General features: G+C 38.7%; 2 protein-coding genes across 2 annotated transcripts in view; both read left to right on the forward strand.

The window, feature by feature from the left end:
* The window catches only part of nsfl1c (NSFL1 (p97) cofactor (p47)), a 42208-nt gene extending 39447 nt beyond the window's left edge, over nt 1-2761 (forward strand). The window contains exon 10 of the mRNA XM_042492504.2: nt 1504-2761. Coding sequence (XP_042348438.1) covers nt 1504-1666 — 163 coding nt within the window. The 3' untranslated portion in view covers nt 1667-2761. The remainder of the gene's footprint in view (nt 1-1503) is intronic.
* Nucleotides 2762-8186: 5425 nt separating this feature from the next.
* fkbp1ab (FKBP prolyl isomerase 1Ab) lies at nt 8187-19508 on the forward strand. Its single transcript, XM_042492351.2, has 5 exons — nt 8187-8348; nt 8504-8551; nt 11977-12089; nt 13998-14157; nt 18069-19508. The coding sequence occupies exons 1-4, from the start codon at nt 8312-8314 to the stop codon at nt 14124-14126; spliced, it is 327 nt and encodes a 108-aa protein (XP_042348285.2). The 5' UTR covers nt 8187-8311; the 3' UTR covers nt 14127-14157; nt 18069-19508.
* Nucleotides 19509-19993: the final 485 nt, after the last annotated feature.

Genomic DNA, 19993 nt, shown 5'->3' on the forward strand with positions numbered 1-19993 from the left:
ACCTAAAGTGCCTCATAGATCTGTCCCTGCTGAGAGTTCCAGTTCCTAAAATGTTGAAACAAATGATTAGTTGGATAACAAATGCAGAGATACTGAACTAAAGCACATGCTTTGAGTTCTTCTGCAATCTGGGCAGGTGAGATACAGGGCGTGTTATATTTTACACACCGTGGTAGATTATAAGGAGACATGCTTGTTTTTGTGGAGACATTTGAATTATTTATTGAAAATCAAAAGTGAGACAAGACTAATTGATTAGCACACTGTATATTGTTCTATGGCTATTTGTGATTCTCTCCTGTGCAGCTGGGGATTTGGGCTTGCAATGAAATCTGAAACCAATTTCCTTAACCCTTAAGGGACTGTTTGGCACATATTACGAGCTTTTCATTCTTCATTTTTTGATCATTTTGGCTGTGTTCACACATATGGCATACATTTTGCTGAGATTTTGTATTTTTGTTTAATCTTGGAATTTCCAACTCAGCTCCCACAATAAGTCCAAAATAGACTGTGGAAACATAACTGTTACATTTACACTGTTAAATGTAAAAAAATGTGCCATTCAAAGTGCAGTTTTTGATCATACAGCCATCAAAGCATAAAAACATCCATTGTATTATTTCTTGGTGTCATTCTGGGCTTTTGCCTTGGAATTTGTCTTTTTACTATTTTCCACCTGATGATATCATTTTTACCATATTTGGCATGTGGAGAAAATGCATGTTATTTCATCGTGATGCACTGTCACAATCACTGTTGCTGCAAATCATAGACATAACCCAGGCTGTGATTATCAAAAAAATCTATTTTGCATGTAGTTTAATGAAAACAGTTACATTTTTGTGTTGTTTTTTTTTTAATTTAAAAACATAATGGCATCATGACAAAAACCTGGCACTGGAAGGTTTAAAATTCTAAAACTTAATGAATATTTGAATTTTATGATTAGGACTGGTGTCGGTTTAAAAAAAAATAAACTCAATGAAAATAGAAATTATATTAATGTGCAATATTTTTTATGGCCTGATTTTGAAAAGCACATTTTGTGTGCAGAGGGGTATGAGTGTGAGTATTTGATACTGCGCAGAAAATAATATATAAAAATCATATTGCTGCTAATTATTGATATATCCGAGGCTGTGATAATAAAAAAAAAATATTCTTAGCATGTATTTTTATGTATATGTATATTTATTGAAAATAATTCAATTTTTGTGTTTTTTCTTTCATCTAAAAACATAGTGGCATCATAATGAAAACTTGGCATTTAAAGGGATAAAATTCCAAAAAAATTATGAGTATTTGATATATATAGTTAGGACTGATGGTTAAAAAAATTAACTCATTGAAAACAGAAAATAGTATGAATGCATAATATTTTTTAAAGCTGGATTTTTTATTAGCACAGTCTGTGTGCAGAGCGGTATGAGTGTGTAATATCAAAGCGGGCAGTAAGGGTTCACCACATTTCATCCTGTTGTACAAATCTGTGTCTCTCAGGGTGTCCGACCTGCGCCAGTTCGTGGTGGAGGCACGGCCCGCCATGGCCGCCAGAGAGTTTGTGCTCATGACCACCTTCCCCAACAAGGAGCTGTCGGACGAGAGCCAGACGCTGCAGCAGGCCAACCTCCTCAACGCCGTCATCGTCCAGCGGCTACAATGAAGACGGAGCAAGAGCAAGCCCTCCCCACCCCCACCCCCTGGTGGTGTGGCAGAGTAACTGCAGCTCAGTGAAACCTGCTGCCCCTTCCGAGAGGAGAAAACAGACTTATGTATGGACTTCTAATTTCTGATATTTTGTTTTTCTAAAGTGAAACATAACATTCTGCCCCCCAGATTCCCAGATTATCAACCCCACCCCCCCTCCCCTGTGGTCTGTGACGGGTGGTAACGAGGGGGAAAAAATCTTCCAGCGTGAACCAGTTAGGAGCTGTCGAAAAGGTGACACGTGCTGTTAAATTGTGGTTTTGATGGGGACGTGTGTACTTGACAGCAGTAGATGGTCGAACCCAAAAAAACAGCAGCAGTCCAGCTTTCTGCAGAGCAGTTTGGGCCGCAGACATGTTCACTAAACCTGGCTCTTTCTTTACCCCTTTCACTCGCTCCTCATGTTTCCTCCTCTATCAACCTTCATTTGGCCCCTCAGCAGTGTTTACTATCAAGTGTGAGGGCCTCACCACATCCTTGCAGCGGCAGACTCCCAGTTGGTTTCTGTCTCAGCAGCACAAACCAGAACCGCATAAAGAATACTAGTTGTATTGAGGTAAAAGTACACGTTGAAAATGTGGTTTTGTACAAGTTTCCCTTTCTCTCTGCATATTGTTATTGGGGAGAGAAGTGTAACAGTGTAACAAAACTGGGGACTTTTCCCTGACCAACCTCTACCAGTAGCCTTACGCTCCTTTATTCACCTCCAGACACCCCCCCATCCCTTTGCTCAAATGAAGATGGAGTTATTTTTTTAAAACTGCCCCCCTCACCCCTCTCTATTTCCTTCTTTTCCTTTACAGATTGTAGGATTGTCCCAGTTAGACCGTGGCATTTTGATATCGTGTAACGTGAAAATCAGTTACACGACATCAGTTATTGTCAAAGCGATGGTTGAAGCTAAAGAACGTATAGATTGTAAACACTGGTTTGTAGAAGTGGAAGTTGAAATTCCTGACACACTGACATCTTCTATGCATCCTGGGGCAACACGGAAATATGTTTGGACCTCTGGTAAAATAAATCCATTTTATGGTTGATGTACAAAGAACTTATCGTCTTGTGATTTTTTAAAGAATAATTATAGAAGGAAAAAGGGATATATAGAGTTAGAATCTTTTTGGATTGTTTTCTCAATGTTTTGTGGTTCTGTCCACATTTCTTGGTGTCAGTATTTTGGTGCTTTTACATGAACTACATCACTTTGGGCACATTTCAGAAATGCTGTTTCTCTTGGTCTTGTTTAACTTTGAATCAAGTTTTTTTCTACATGTACAGTAAAGAGCCAGGAAAGGTCTTACAGTGGACAAAATCAAGAGGCTGTTTGCAGCAGATGGATAACATCCCAACAGCATTCATGGAAACCAGAGAGGTAAGTATAGAACTTGTAAGGTTGAAAACATTAGAAAAAAATGCCAGTTTTAACTCCTTAAAATTACATCCATGCTGATTTTGATTTGATTTATTGTTTATTTTTACACCGACAGCAGACGATTAAACATAACTGCACCGGAGTTAGCTTGCTGCTGTTTTGCATCTGTTGTCCTTAAGCAGGTGAACAAAAAAACAAACACACAGAACAGCAAGTAGCCTACACTACTTAAAACAATACAATACATACAAGACTGCTGATCAGACCATTACATCGTATAAAACAACACATATTTCACCTCATTAACAATATATGCAAAAAACGAAAAAGTGTGTTCATATTCTTATATCAAAATCCAATCAAGTCTTTGTACTGTTAAAGTATGATGTCTGCAATGTTTACCAGCACGGAGAAAAGATGAAGTTAGGATACTAGTAACAATATGCTGATATCTGTGACAGCTCCAGATTATTGTGCGCAAGGTATTTTACAGTGGACTGTTTCTGCATCCAATATTAACCCTTTAAAACTTGAGCAAATTGGTCTTTCTTTCAAAAACATGGGGATATTGGCAAAAAGTCAGATGTCTCACAAATTGCAAGAAATAAGTAAAAGGTGACAAAGAAAATGACAGGAAAATAAGTTTAAAAAAAAAAGATAATTTATAATTATTTTACAGACAAAAAATGACATTTTGTTTTAATTTTCTGCACTTTTAGGGGTCATTTCCTTGTTTGTTTTCTTTTCTTTTTTGATCATTTTCAGGTGATTTTCTGGTAACTTAATAATAATTTCTTGACAGTATTTGGGCCACCTGTTGTTAACTTTCTCCTTGCTTTCTTCCCGTGTTCTTGAAGGAAATCAAACCAGTTTGCTCAGGCTTCAATGGGTTAAAAAGGGTGTCTGTCCCAGCATAAAAAAATGTATTATATCCAGTTCAAGACCTGATGGATTCAAAATGAATACAAACAAAAAAAGTTGGTTCAATTCTTTCTATTGGATTGTTTAACCCTTTAAAAACTGAACAAACTGACTTGATTTTTATCAGAAAACATGGGATGGGAAGAATGTGTAACTTGAAAAGAAATTACACAAAATTTGAAGAAAAAAGTAAAAAGTCGAATTTATTTAATAGTTAGCACACACAAGAAAAGAATATGGTAAGTAAAAAAAAAGCTTAGTTTCAATATTTATTTAAAATTCACTGATTTCTTATAATTTGTGTGACATTTTTGCCAAGTTGTTAATTACCTTTTTTCCCCTATCTTTTTGAAACAAATCAAACTAATTTGCACAGGGCTCAATGGTTTAAATACTTACATAAGGCATCACTAGAAAAATGTTGTTGATCCGGGTTTCAAAGGGTTAACAGCCCCTCAGACTTTTCCCCAAATATCTGTGTTGGGAAGTTGGTGCTCTGTGCTGCCATCTGATGGACACTCCTAACAGATTCATGAAACCCTGTTTATAAAGTGGGAACTGAGACCAAATCTTGTGAATTTTACTAATTAATGTTTTTGTATGGTACTTTTAATCTATGAGTAGGTGGTACTTTGACTCAACAGTTTAAAGTAATAGTTGGTATGGGGCACTTTCCCATAGACTGTATATTACGTACACTAAATGTCAGTAAGTGCACCACCAGTTTGGAGAAGCAGACTGGAGACTGACATGGAAGCTAAGTAATGTACTGTGGTGGAGGTGTCAGCTGCTTCAATCAGTAAGGTAGTTTGTGTTATTTTGGGACTTCTGTGTATCTAAATGAACCCTTTTAAACACCCTGCAATGCAATAACCTACAAAAAAAACAATATTCATGTTTGTCACCTTCAAAAATTGCTTTATAAAGCGTTCTTTTGAAAACCAAAAGTGAATTACACATTTTTAAACTTGCATTATCCCATAATTTGACCCCAATAATAGAGATACACCTCCTTTTAATTCCCTTTTTAGCTTTTTGTACAGTAAACATAACAGTAACACCTCTCAGATGTTATTTCCTCTCCCGTATCGAAGAGAACTTTTGTGCAGAATCTGGGAGTGACATTGATTTTGCTTTGAGCATTATTTGCATAATTTTATGATAAAACAAGTCACTAAATTTTATAACACAAGAATTTAGAAACAGTGGATTTGTGAGCATAATCAGTTTTATTAATGTTTCATAGAACAATTACTGAGTGACAATCTAGCTGAAGTTTCTGGGGTCCTTTGGCTGTATATTTCTGCCGTGTTGTATATTACTGTTTTAATGGCTTTTTTAATGTATGTATGGTAGCATGAAAGTGTTTGATGTATGGTGCGCATGAGCATAAATATGTAGGTATACATTTTTGGCATATGTTTTTATTCTTTCATTATCTAAGATTTATAAATAGGTATAGTTTTAGTTCTTCTATTATATCTTAAGCATCTTTTCTATTCGCACAAATGTAGCAATGTTAAATCACAATTTTTCTCAGTGAAGGCTCTGAAAAGGGCAAAACAACATTCATTTTCTGTCAAAAATCACTTTCTGACCTGTCTGGATCCTAAGTGTCATTTCCAATCAGTAGACAACTATTTGAAATGTTTTATTTCCTCTAAGTCTCATAGTGACATCATTTGTGTTCAGTGTCAAAATCTTGGCTGTAACTCAGTCTTCAGATGTTATGGACACGAGTTATAAAAACCAAATAATCTGCAGTCTTTGTTTCAATTCGCTCTATTCTGAACCCAAAATTCATCTCTGCAGCCATGCACGCCCACGCTGGCACTCCATGACATGCACTTAGAGCCAATTATCTGTTCCTGTGACCTCGCCATTAACACCCCCGAAAACTATTGAGCTGCAGTTTAATGAGTCATGAACAATGCTAGAAAATCCAAATAAAAAAACTGAATATATTATACTGCTTTTCCCACTTAGAATAGAATATGACATAAATTGTGATCATAATGCAATTAATTTTTAATTTCTTGCCACATTAAACTTGTTCCAGTGGATATTAGCAATAGATTTTTATTGCTTATTGGTTTCCACAGGAAGCTGGATGCGGGCGTTGCTATGGATGCAGATTTGCTGTGGAGACGAGCAGAGAGGATCTGAGTGTCTGCTGGGACAGTAGGATGCTTTCACTCCTAAATTAGCCCCGTCTCTCACTGCGACTTCTCACCCGCTCTCTCTTCATTAGTCTGACACTGCAGCGCTGACCTGAAGTAAACTGCAGTCAGAGCACTGTGAGCTGAGTCTTTGTGAAGGCAGATTCTTTAAATGTTCTGTGAATAGACCTGTAATTCTGAGCGTGACAATGAATCAGTGCCATTAGAGTTTTTTTGTTCAATGAAAAAGACTGAAAACTCAAGAATGGAAAACACACACACACACACACACTTTGCACACTTTGCACACTTTACACACTTTACACACTGCCTATCAGATGTTAAGTTACTCTCAGATAAAAGAAAAGCACCATGATGTGCCTTCAAAATAAAAGCGTTTCTTGCCTAACACAGCCAGTACTGCATCCGAAGACATGGCTAGGTGACCATGCCACCACATCCAAAATGTGTCCTATTTCATCTCCTATGATGATCTCCATTTCCTATGAAATGCTTTCCTCATTTGGTCACCATGCTGAGAGGCCTTTCAAAAGTATTTGAACCTTAGAGCACGAAGCAAACTGGTTTGATTTCTCTCAAAAAGATGGGTAAAAAATGCAACTAGCAAAACATTTTGAGAAATTAGTCAGTTTAAAATATTATTAAAAATAAGTCAGGGATAATGGCCAGAAAGCTATTTATAAATGTTCTAACTGTATATTGAAATTAATTTTTTACAATTGTTTTTAAGCATTTTTAAGACATTTTCCTCCTTTTTTACATGGCCTTTTCTTTTTTGTGTGATCATTTTAAGTTTTGGGGTCCACCTCAGAAAATTTTAAGCATTAAACACTTATTTTCTTGCATTTTTGCTAAGGGTGTGCAATTGACTGTACAGGGTCCAGCCATATACTAGGTTTTAATCTAGTCTTGTCTTTTCTTAGCCGAAGTACGCTATTTGCTAGTCCATTTCATGCCTTCCCTATAGAATCACAGATAAACCAATCTTAGCAAACCACAGAGTCTTGGCTTTCTTTCCCCTTCCCCTGTATTTCACAAGTGGGGAGTCATGGATGAAAATAAAAACACCGAAGAGTTTGCCCCTGAAAATTCAACACTGACAATATTCTACCAGACAAAAGATATGGTTCCCATCAAAACAGTGGTAAACAAAATTGCACACAGATTAAAATCTGTTAAAAAAAGGTACTTTGGCCTAAATGTTCTGTTATTCTTTTTTATTTTGGGAAATTGCTTAGCTTGGCTGTACTATTCAGTAACATGCGCAGTAGTCTTAAATTCCAAAATGAAAAAAGAATTGTGATAAAATCGTGATCAGGATCAGGATCAGGATCAAAAAACTCATGATATGATTTTTTTGCCATATCGCCCACCCCTAATTCTGGCGAATTTATATGCTCAACTTGTGTCTTTTCTGCATCGATTTATGGTGGAAATGTATTCAGCTTTGTCAAAACTCTGTTGTTTTCATGTTTTTATTGGGGGGGGGGGGGGGGAAAAATGCACTTGTTCTAAATGTTGAGGAGGGTGTGTCCCTAGCATCTCCCCCAAAACATACGCCCGTGGATCCATACATATATGCAGTAGAATAGATTACATTACATTACATTTAGATCAACTTTGTCATTCAAGCTTTACACAACAACGCACATTAAAACGAAATTATGTTGCAACTGACTCAGAAATAGTAAAACTACCAAAAAAAGAGACGTATATAAAAATAGAATAAATAAATAGATTAGATTAGAATAGAGCAGAGTCGATTGGATTCAATTGTCCAAATTCAGTATGATACCTGCTGAAATTATGTTTTCAAGCTTTCAACATATAGGTTTATTCCCCGCAGTGGTCGTAAAGAAAATGATTTATGTTGTTGTTGGTCTCCACTGTAGCCGCCAGGGGGCCACGTGTTACAGTCTGAAGTGCCAATGTAAGGCTTTTACTCTGGTGTTTGTGGCCGGAAGTGTTGTTGAATAATAGCAGATATTGACGCAGGTCTCCCTGCAGAGAGCAGAGCGAGAGACGGACAGCTGAGAACATCCGCCGGAGGAGCAGACAGACAGACTGCGGGAGTGCTCAGTGTTGCCGGGTTGATCGTCGGGGACTGCTCCAGAACACAGCGCTCAAAATGGGAGTCGAGATCGAGACCATAACACCGGGCGACGGTAAAGCCACTGCACGAGCTGCAAACGTGTTTGTGTGCATTAATAAGTGCACATTTACACTTGTGTGTTTGCATGTATGTGACAGAGCCGCAGAAACACCGCCTTCGTTGCGTAGCGTGCCCGTTATACTGAGCGCCCCTGTGCTTTCTCCACAGGAAGGACTTTCCCCAAAAAAGGACAGACGTGCGTGGTGCATTATGTCGGTGAGTTTGAATTCAGAAACTTATTCCTGAGCATGCATGGACACGTTTCACTGCTTCACTTGGTTTATTTGCACTCATGGAGGCCCGCACGGAGGAGTGACGGCTGTGGCCAACTGGCCACTACACCCGGATGAAAAATAGCCAAGCGTTTAATCCTCCAAGTATCACAGCAAAAACTGTAAATCCCCTTCAAAACATTATTATTACGATGCCAGGGCACTTTGTGAAACGCTGTCGGGCGAGATAAACTATGCACAGCAGACATTTTTCAGCCTCAAACCTTCCAGGCAGTGATTTCTCTGTAGGGCAAAGAGGCATGACTGTCAGTCACCGACTGGGCTGCAGGGAAATTTAACCCCTTCACCACATTTTCACTCGCTGGAGGGACATTTGCGTTCAAGATAGTCGGGTGTGATAGAGTGCACGGCGGACTGTGTGTCCCGGGAACAGCGCACTGGATTCATCACTGCGTAAAATAATGCGCGCTCCGCGTTTGGGCCGAGCGGGTCCAATACGGTATTATCAAGATCAGGAGAGAGAATGTGGGCATTTGTCTTGTCTGGAGACTGATTTAAAGGAAAAATAAAGAGGAGACGCAGACGGATTCCGCCGCAGGCCCAGACAGACAGACAGACAGACAGACAGACCAGACAGCCGGGTTTTAAATCCCGTCTGATTTCCAGCGCTTTTCTGTCTTTGTTGGAGTTTCTGGGGGGTTGGTGGCGTTTAGTTGAGCGGATTATAACCGTCTGGGTGACTCTAATAACGGCACACACACTGTATTATTCCTGTAATATTTCCTCTAGAGACGTAGTATATGAATTACACTAAATATTTTAAGTATTCCCTGATTATATCTCCTGCAGCACTATATGGCATCTCTTATTTCTGTACTCATAATATCAGTTGAATCATTTTCATTTTTTTCTTTGCATCGCAACTACTGGAGTTTATTATTTCTAGTGCTGCTAGGGACTGTTTTCATTATTGATTTATAAGCCAATTAATTATTTGGTCTATTGAATGTCATTAGATTAAAAAAAATAAAGCCCATTAGCACTTTCCCAGAGATCAAAATGACGACCTCAAATGTCTTGTTTTGTACGAAATCACAGGATTAGCCAAGGCTACTTTTTTTTAAAAAAAGGCTAGAAAACCAGATAATATTCACATTTTCATTTTATTTTTGCATAAAAATGTATTTAAATAATGAACCAATTGTCAAAATAATCACCACCGTGGGTATACTCTCTTACCTATATAATCCAATGGCTTCTTGGCTGTTAGGTAGGTATACCATGAATGGCAACAAAAGAGGATGGTATATTTGCGCATTCCTTCCTCTATACCACTGAATTACCCTACTAAGACAAGCCTTGCAGGGTTTTAATACTGTAAAACTTTAATTAATAGCTATTATTTGCTTAAACGTTGGTACAGGTGTTTATAAGAGATGACCTTTAATTTCTTTTCACATGAAACTTTTGCTCAGCAAAGACGAGAAATACATTCAAGTTGTTTCATTAAACCACTTTTTTTGTGTCTCTCTTGTTTACTCTGCCAGTATTACTTCTTTGGTGCTCATGCCTTCAGTAAAAAGATTGGACTGAAAAGAGTCTTTCCAAGCTAACCATATGTGCACCATGTCCATATTGTCGAAAGCTTTAACATTTATATATTTGCATGCATTATCTAAGCAGCTAACTAACATGTCCACGATCATGTGGCTAATGAACTTCTTTTGTAGATGGAAGAGGTCATCTCAAGATAAAGTTAAATGTAGCAATACTCTAAAACAGGGGCAGAGACATTATTCTTTTTTACTCGTCCTGTAACGTTATCCCCACCACTCACAGTCGCCATCTTTCTCTGCCCAGCTGCTTGTTCCACCAGTAGAGACTGACCTCTGGTGGCACATATTGAGCATTACAATAAATCCCCTCAATACGGCATCCCCGTATCAGTTTAGTAGAAAAAGGAGCATCTGTATTTTTGATGGTAATAAAATATCAAACCTTTGGGATTCCCAGTGTACTGTAATATTTTGATACTGCCATGTCATCATGCTGATAGAACTAAACACAAAGTGCAGCCGTGATTGGACTTAAAACAAATTAAAAAAATGGCGTAAATGATTTCAGGGGACCATGAATGTCTATACAAATTTCATGGAAACTAATTTAATAACTCTTGAGATATTTCAGTCTGGACCAAAGTGGTGGACGCCCAGACAGATATTGCGCATTCACAGTCAGACTTCCAGCATAGCTAGACATTTATTTGAAGAGATATCCATTTAAACATAGTACAAACACTGAAACAGCATCAGCAGCAAAATAGGTTTTCAGATGGATTTTGCTCTCCACCGTGCTAGAATATATATTTATCTGCACCTATTCTTAGTTTGGCAAAGTTGGTCTCAGTCCTCCCGCCTGGTAAGACGGACATAACTCTCTCTGTAATACAAGCTTCAGGATTATGTAACAAGACCTGATTCAGGGCTCTCACACTGAAGTATTTTTTACTTCTTTTTAGGCATGAGTCTGGATCTTCTTTGTTTGTTTTTCATATCGCAAAAACTACAGGATTTCCTCTCTGGGCGGATTCCCTTCCTGTCAGCCTACAAAGCAGCCTTGAAATGCGACATGAAACAGGATATTCCATTACACCAGTCTTTTTAAATGGAGACGTCCATGCAATGATCAAGTCTAGGATTTGCTGTTTTTTTTGCGAAGGCTCTGCCTGCAGGAAATGCTCGGTGTTTGAAAATGTCAACACTGTGTTGCTCCGTGGTGAAACAGGAAATGCCCTGTATTGACTTTGATACTTAGATTGGGCCTTTTAGCTCTCACAAATAATTCCATTAGGCTGCTATCTCGATGTCCAGAAGAGGACACCCACTCCACTGCCTGGATTACAGGCTGCGGCTTGCCAGCCGCCCCCTGATGTGCCTAACAACATAAGCAACGTTGCACCTTCTCCCACACTGCGCACACACACTCCCATCACGCCAAAACATCACACACACATGCTGCCTCTCTGGTGCTAATAACAGTAATAGCCCCGGCGTAAAATAGTCTTGGAGGGGTGCTATTCTGCGGATTGATGCTTGCGTTTTTCCTGACTGTCACAGTGAAACCCACCCTGCAGACAGCTGCAGCGGCTATTTCGGAGATCCTTGGAATCCCTTCATTTGCGTTCTCAATATACACACAGCATGGGAGATGGATGGCAGACAAGCTTGGAAGATGTATTTGTTTCTTTTTTTTCGATGAACAGTTTCTTCATTCTGAATGTTGCTACACAGAGAGACAGTAATTTTCCATCATGTGGTCTGCACATGTTTCTGCAGCAGGAATTCTCTTAGTGATGAACTGTAATGTTGTGCATGTTCATTGGCCTTTTCTCCATTTCCTTGTTCGCAGGCTCCCTGACAGACGGACAAAAGTTTGACTCGTCTCGTGACAGGGGCAAGCCTTTCAGGTTCAAGATCGGCAAACAGGAAGTGATCAAAGGCTGGGAGGAGGGTGTAGTGCAGGTAGTCTCGAGAACTGATACCATAAAGCATATAGATTATGTCTAACTGTCTGAACTAGATGACAATCTGCCTGTGGTGCTCAAAGTGCCAAAAAAAGAAAAACATTTTTTTGAAAAACTCAATAACCCTTCCAGGCTCTTTCCAGAAGTTGTGACTCGGTTACTCAAGATAATCCACAAGCCTTGTTGTGAGCAGTTTAAAGTAGGAACTATTTTCTTTCTACTGAACTACCCCCGGCGATGTAAACACCGTGCAGAGGGAAGAGTGCATCTATTCATGAGTGAGAGGCTCATGCTTGTGTCAGTGCAAAATGTGAACATTAATGTCCTCCTCAGATTATCTGTAATGTTAGTTAGCTCAGTGTTGCTTGGTGAGCAAGCAGTAGATGCACAATTCCTTCTGTGCTGCTATTCGGTTGGTGGGTGTAGATTGGTAGAGAGAAAATAATACCTACATGAAACTGCTCACAACCAGGTCTGTGGAATGATCGGGTCATGATTTTTGGAGCAGCTTCATGGATGAAATATTTCCTTTCTAAAAAACTACACCCGCCAACCAAGTCACTGTGCAGAGGGAAGTGTGCATCAACTGCTAGCTCATCTAGCATCACTGTGATAGCTATTGTAATAGCTTAGCCATCATGTTTACATGATGTGATGTCATAAGCAGAAGCCTATTTAACATGAGTAAATGCACATTTCCTTCTGTGAGGCGATTCAGTTATTGTAGTTTGGTGGAAAGAAAATAGTTCTGACATGAAACTAAGGTCTGTGGATAATGTTGCGTAACCAGGCCAGGAGATTTGCATCTACTCATGGAGGCTCTTGCTTGTGCCAATATGAGATGTAAACAATAATGGCGTCCCCCTCAGATAAGCTGTAACGTTAGCTTGCTCAGTGGTTAGGTGAGCTGGCAATAGATGCACTCTTCTTTCTGTGCTGTGATACAGTGAGTGGGTGTAGTTCGATAAAAAGAAAATAGTTCCCACTTGGAACTGCTCACAACAAGGTTTGTAGATTGTCTTGAGTAACCGGGTCATGATTTCTGAGAAGAGACGTTGCTGTTGAGTTTCTCAAATGTAGTTTTTTGGCACTTAAGAGCACCATAAGCTGAGTGCCATCCAGTTTCATTATATTGGAGAGAAGGCAGACATCCCTCCGGTTGGTATCTCTAACACTCTGGAACCAAAACAATCTAGACAGATAAATAGTCCTACAAGGAGAGAAAAAATATGCACTTTGGCAAAAATTCTGCAGGTCCCACTCACACTTCTGTTGTTATTTTTGACATGTTACAGTGTACTTATTTATGCCTTTGGAACAAACGGATTCTGGCAAAAAGTCATGCAACTAAACAGCTTCAACAGTCATGATTTAGAGGTAGAATTAATTCCAATTGCAACCAAGAAATGCATTTTGCCACAGATAATGCCATTAGTTCATCTGCCAAAATGCATTAATTTATCGACATGGTTCCATTACAGAGTTTTCCCTCACCACGGTTCCCATTAACACCGCAAACAGAGGGTCAATACAGCACAGACACAGCTCTTTATCTCACACACTCAGCCCTGCAGCACTGGTGAACGGTTCGGTCTGTGTTCAGCTCCCGTAGAGTCATGGCAACACAGCTTCATGTTCTCTATTAATATGTTTAATACCCCAATCAGACATCTGTTTGATGATTGCAACTTCAAATATTGTGCAATAAGGAGTGGATTAGTTTCAGAGTTAATGAAACATTATTAGTAGGTTTTCACCGTTGCTTTCACTGTCTCCTGTGGTTTATTATCCAATTAAAACTGCTGAGACTGCATTATGAGCTAATTAACTGTATTGCAGACTGGCTGTTTCTCCTGACCCCTGCCGTCTTTTTCTCTTTCCTCTGTTTGTATTGTTTGTCTCCTAGATGAGTGTTGGTCAAAGGGCCAAGCTGACCTGCTCACCTGACTTTGCTTACGGAAACAAAGGCCACCCGGGTATCATTCCTCCTAATGCCACTCTCATCTTTGACGTTGAGCTGCTGGGATTGGAATGAAACCAATTCATGACCCTTCTTTTTGTTCTGTGTAAGTAATCTGTAACAATTCACTATTCACTGGTTACTGTTGGTAACACTGTTAGCTACAAATCAAATTCTGCCTGTGGCACCATAAAAATCTTCCCACATCAGCATAGTGAACATGTTAGAGCTAGTCACAATAGCTCCAATCACGATGATTTAGTCACATGTAACACCAGTGCAACTTGCAAATAATTATAATATAAGAACTTGAGAGCTGAGTATGTTTCCTGCTCACAATTAATAAATCTTCACCTTTAAAGGCCCTGAGGTAACAATTTAATTTTCTGCTAACTGTTGACCGGAGCCTTCAACTTCACAGCTAAAACATCAGCACTTCTGGACCAAAATGAGCTGGGTGCTTTAAAATAAAAGCACCAGTGATTACGCTTTGATTTCTTTAACCACTTGAAACCAAGACAAATTGGCTTCATTTTTTTCCCCAAAAATGTGGAAGGAAGGCAATACGCAACTGAAGAAGAAATTACCAATAAATAAGCAAGAAATTAGTAAAAAGTACAAGAAAATACCTGAAAATTACAAATACACCTCCCACAAACAAACAAACAAAAATGGGATGTAAAAAAACAACAAAACCAAACAAGGAAATGGTCCGTAAACACCGCCTAAAACTGTTAAGAAAAAAATTCTCTGTACATTTTACCCTAGCCTGTTTGAAAATAATTTTCTTAATCTATTTAATTTCTTTTTCCTTTTCAATTTGTAATTTTTTTTCCAAGTTTCACACAAGTGATGTTTCTCTCTGACTGTCAGTTGTCACTTTGAACCTTGACAGGTAATAAAAAAAAAAAATTAAAAGTCAGGTACCATGTAGGTAGAGGGCATATGCTGCCTTAACATGTTCATGTGCTCCTCTGAAATATCGTGTTTACCATATTTATGAGTTACAAGCACATAAATGGCCCTCCAAGTGTGGAATTAGGAAATTTGGAAAATACCAGAGTTGCAGAGTTATGACGTTTGCGTGGCGTTGCAGGGCAACAGAAATAGCGACAAGCATGTAAACTGTCAACAAGTGATGGTAAAAAAAAAATCATATATTTTGTCATTTTGTTCCTAGTAGCTATCATTTACTTTTAGTTGTTGCACATTTTAGTATATAAATCTGTTGGCTGCAGCAAGCAAGCAAACTTTTAACTATTAAGCATGCCAGGCCAGTATACTAACATTGATAACAACGTAGTTTTATTACAATTTTGTAACACGATTTGCCAACTTGACGTCATACATGCACAAACATGGCATCAAAAGTCAATGTTAAGAAACTTTTTTTGTTAATGAAAATAGAGAAGAGAGAGGAGAGCTGACAGGTTTGATCTGTGGATCACAATCAAATGTAGGTCACGAAATAGTATCGGGTGCTCATGGAAGACGGGAAACAAGAGGATAAGGCGAGAGGGAAATCCAAGCACTCCAAAAGTATACCAATGTGAAAAACAAGGAGGATTTACATTAAAAAGCCTTTATTGTAGTGGCTAAATCATTAAACATGCCAACATGTTTCGACCAAACACTGTCGTCAGGGCTTCAATGCCTATATTGCGGCAGGACCCAATAACAAATGATCACGTAGTCACATGATAGACAGGTAAAAGCTGAATGAATAACATAATATAATGACAAAAAAGGAACATGAAATAAGATGACTCTCATATATGAAAAAAATATATATAAATACATATGTGTGTGTGTGTATATATATATATATATAGAGAGAGAGAGAGAGAGAGAGAGAGATAGATACACAAACATACACATATAAGAAAAAACATATATGCATATACATACACAAACATACACATATCACACTGACCATACATCCATAAAGCCACCAGCTGTCCATCAGCAAATGACAGGAAACAGCAAAAATCTGTATCTCCATTAAGACCAGGATAACTACAAGCATCCAGCTGATGGATCAAAAAAGCCTCCCTTTGATTAATTTTTTGTATTCTGTTCCCCCCTCTGACCAATGGTTTGGTGTGCTCAATGCCCTCGATGCGCAACAAAGTGTCATTAGAGTTATGAAGTTCATAAAAATCTAGTCTAGCCATGGGGTAATCACTGTTGTTAGTCCTGATATCATATTTATGCTCTGCAAGGCGATCCCTAAGACGTCTTTTAGTATGGCCTACATAGAAAAAATCTTCCAAACATGGGCCGGTAAGGTGGTATATGACAAAATTTTAACTACAATTAATGAAGTCAACCTGTTTTTAAGTCCTGTCTGTATGAACATCAGTCTGCATGAATATCAGTAAACATCAGTAAACTTTATCTGCTGGAAGATGCATCTTCCAGCAGATAAAAAGCATCCTTGGCTGACCAAACCATCTGGCACTTTAAAGTGTATGCAATGCTCTCACTGTTGTAATGTTGTGCAGACAAAAGAGTTTACTGATGTATATGTGTGTATTTAAATAAATAGAAAACAGAATCTGCCTGAAGTTGTAAAAGTAGTCTAATAACTGTTTTACGCTTTGAAAAAATAGTCAAAAATCATTTGAAAAATACTGATAACTAACTGTGAAAATCTTTTACACTGTGCTGGTGTAAAAACAGCAGGCACGCATCATGTGCCAGTTTGAATGATAACTAAACCAGACAGTCCAGCCTGCTGGACATGAGTCATGGTTTTGATGGAGCAGACACAACATGCCTTACCTGCCAGCATCTGGATTAAACCTGAAATGAAAATTGGATTTTTATCACTGTACTGACTGAAGTTTGTTTAGCAGATAAACAAACTAGGCAGTTTTTAGCTCTGCCTTATAGCAGCACATCCCAATAGCACCCAATACCAAAACCAGTCCCCTTAAAGTGGATACCAATATAGTATACTTGATACCATTTCTTTCTACTTTATTTGATATCTTTCATGTGAATGAAGGCATTCAGTTGCTTAATATGACACCAGAAACCACAGGCGTGTAGTACGGCCATGCTTTCAAATGGTTTGGTGGCATCTCAGTGAGCTGAACTGCCAACTCTGCCAAATACACCGTGCTCAACTTAACCACATCACAAACTGTAAAAGTTGTTGCTGCTGCTGTAGTGCACTAAACACACATTACATTAAATTGAAGAGCATTTCAAGCGGTGATTGGCTGCGAGCAAAACCATTCAAGTAGTCTTTTTTTAGATCTGGTTACTAAAAGGATCCAATGCAGTTATCATTTGACTAGGGAAATTTCTATACTACTTGTTACTGGGTTTTTTTGGTCTATAACTTAAAGTTATAAATAAATAACTTGTAGTTTTGATTTAGTACTTTTGATTGTGGGGTGAACATAACAGTTTTTTTGTACAAACTACACCCTGCAACCATATCACTTAAGGAAGGAAGTGTGCATCTACTCATAGACAAGAGGCTGGTGCTTGTGATGGCGTGAGATGTAAACATTAATGGCATCCACTTTGGCTAAGTTTTAATGGGAGTTAGCCCAGTGGTGCTAGTTGAGCTAGCAGTAGATGCACGCTTCCTTCTGAGTGGTGGTATGGTTGGTATCACTGCACTGAAGGAAATGTGCACCTACTCATGAGTATGAGGCTCATGCTCAAAGCAGCGTGAGATGTAAAAGTTAATGGCATCCTCCTTGGTTGAGCTATTACATTAGCTAGCTCAGTGGTGCTAGGTGAACTAGCCATAGATGCACACTCCCTTCTGCACTGTGATATGGTTTGCGGGTGAGTTCAGTAGGAAGAAAATAGTTCCTAAATGATACTGCTCTTAACAAGGTCTGTTACAGACTTGAATAAGATGACCGATGGACCAAAATCCCCAAAATGTCATATTAAGTGGAGATGTAGTAGCAGTGTGAGTGAATGCTGAAGTACTCCCAATGCATTCTGTTATTTGTGCTTAACCCTTAATTTTCCCTCTCATTGTCTTCACAGGTGACTTCCTACCTGGGTGACCTGGAGAGAAGTTAGGAGAGTCTGCACTTGATTCTATAAGAGGCTTCAGTCTATAGTTCCACTACTTATTTCATCAAACTTTGACAGTTTGTGTTTTTTTGTCTCTGTGACTGAGTGAATTCTACTTTTTTTCCATCATACACTTCCTCCTAAAAAAAAGAAAAAAAGTCATGGGCCATAACCTTACAAACCTCCATGTTCTTAATCTTGAATTCTTTTGAATTGCGCTTTACTTTTCCTTTGTGTTTTTTGAAGTGTTGGTTGTGCATGGTTACGCTGAGAAGTACAAAATACCAATGAACCACTCGCAGCGACATTCATCTCCTATGAGTCAACAAGTTCTAGTATTATAATGTTAGAGAGATGGTGCTTGTTATATTACAGAAACAAAAAAGAGTATACAGGAGAAAATGAAAAGCACACATTTGTATCCCTATCCAGAGCAAATGAAAAGTTTCTGTTCGAAAGGTAAGGCTTAGTGTTGGATTTTAGTGGCTACCTGTAGTGAACGTCATGGGAGGCCTTAATGGTGCAACACAGGAACTAAGTTAGCAACATAAAATGCCCATTTCTTAACAGTACCACCGTGTTTTGTTTTCCATTAAAAATGTTAACGGAAGTGTGGGCTAGAGAGAGGTAACAGGCGCAAAGAAGAGCCAACCACAGTTGTAGATAGTCCAAATGTGTGCCTAAATATTCTCACCAGACACATGGTTACCACCTTCCTCTGCATGTTCTAGGCCCGATGGAAACCCTAGTATGTACATGTTGAAAGCTTTGCATCCGATTTGCGTTGTTATTATTGCCTTTTCATCTCGCCAAGTCTTTAAACCCCATTTAAAGCCATACACAGGTCCAACAGTGCAAAGACAGGATTTGCGTTGACGCACGTCAATTGGATTATTTTTTTTTCTTGGTAAAAAAAAAAAAAAAAAACGGGAAATGCTTGAAATTTACAAAAGGGGGCTAGAGGGATCAATCAAATTGTGACCTCCCCCGACTTTATTTTGTTAACAACTTCAATCATGTATTTTTCAGATGCCAACTTTCTATCTCTGAGAATCAACAATGTATAACCTATGATGATAGATAATGTTTTTCTTGTTTGTTCGTTTTTTTCTTTGCCAGTGTCAGTGAAGTACCACGCTGCCTGACTGAAATCTGTGTCGTGGTAGAAAAAGACACGCCGGCATCCTTGTGATTTTGTATCTCAAATAAATAGTTTTAAATGGAGTTTAATGAAGGAATATGCTGGCCTGGCTGTCAGATATTGACCGTGGCTGTCGATGTTACATATTGGCCAAGCTGCAACTGGTGTGGCAGCAGTCCACCTCTGTACTGTGTAGTTATTTGCTGATACGTTACTGTATGCAGACTAAACCAATGATGACATATTTAAAATAAAATAAGTGCTCTCCACTTGTATTTGTTTTTGATGAATACAAATGTATATTATAACCAAGAGATCACTGCATCTGTAACTAAAGGAGCTGTATGTAACATTCAGAGCAGTAATGTAGTGGCAAACCATTTCCCTTAGAAGGATACGGTGGAGTAATGACGTCGAGAGCAGAGAATGAAGTCAAACTCAGTACATTTACATGCACAGCTAGGTGGAGCTACAGTTATAGCTCAATTAGGCCATTTAATTGGATTGTTGTCCTTGTCCCAGTATACAAGCACTGCGAGAGAATCGATTTATTGACGGAAATATGTCCGACTGTCACGGTAGGTGTCCATATGCCCCCTTTCAGCTAGTTGGTATTGGACCTTCATCTGGTTGACCTATTAAGTCACATACCAAACAAGCTAGCAAGCAACGAATGGGTTGTAAAACTTTTTGGTGCTGAGTATTTTGTAAGAACTCTATACTCCTCTTGTTTTGTTTTCTTCCCGAATTCTTT

Source organism: Plectropomus leopardus, chromosome 9 (genome assembly GCF_026936395.1).
Source record: "Plectropomus leopardus strain MGB_pleo_1.0 chromosome 9, ASM2693639v1, whole genome shotgun sequence".
NCBI classification, from domain to species: Eukaryota; Metazoa; Chordata; class Actinopteri; order Perciformes; family Serranidae; genus Plectropomus; species Plectropomus leopardus.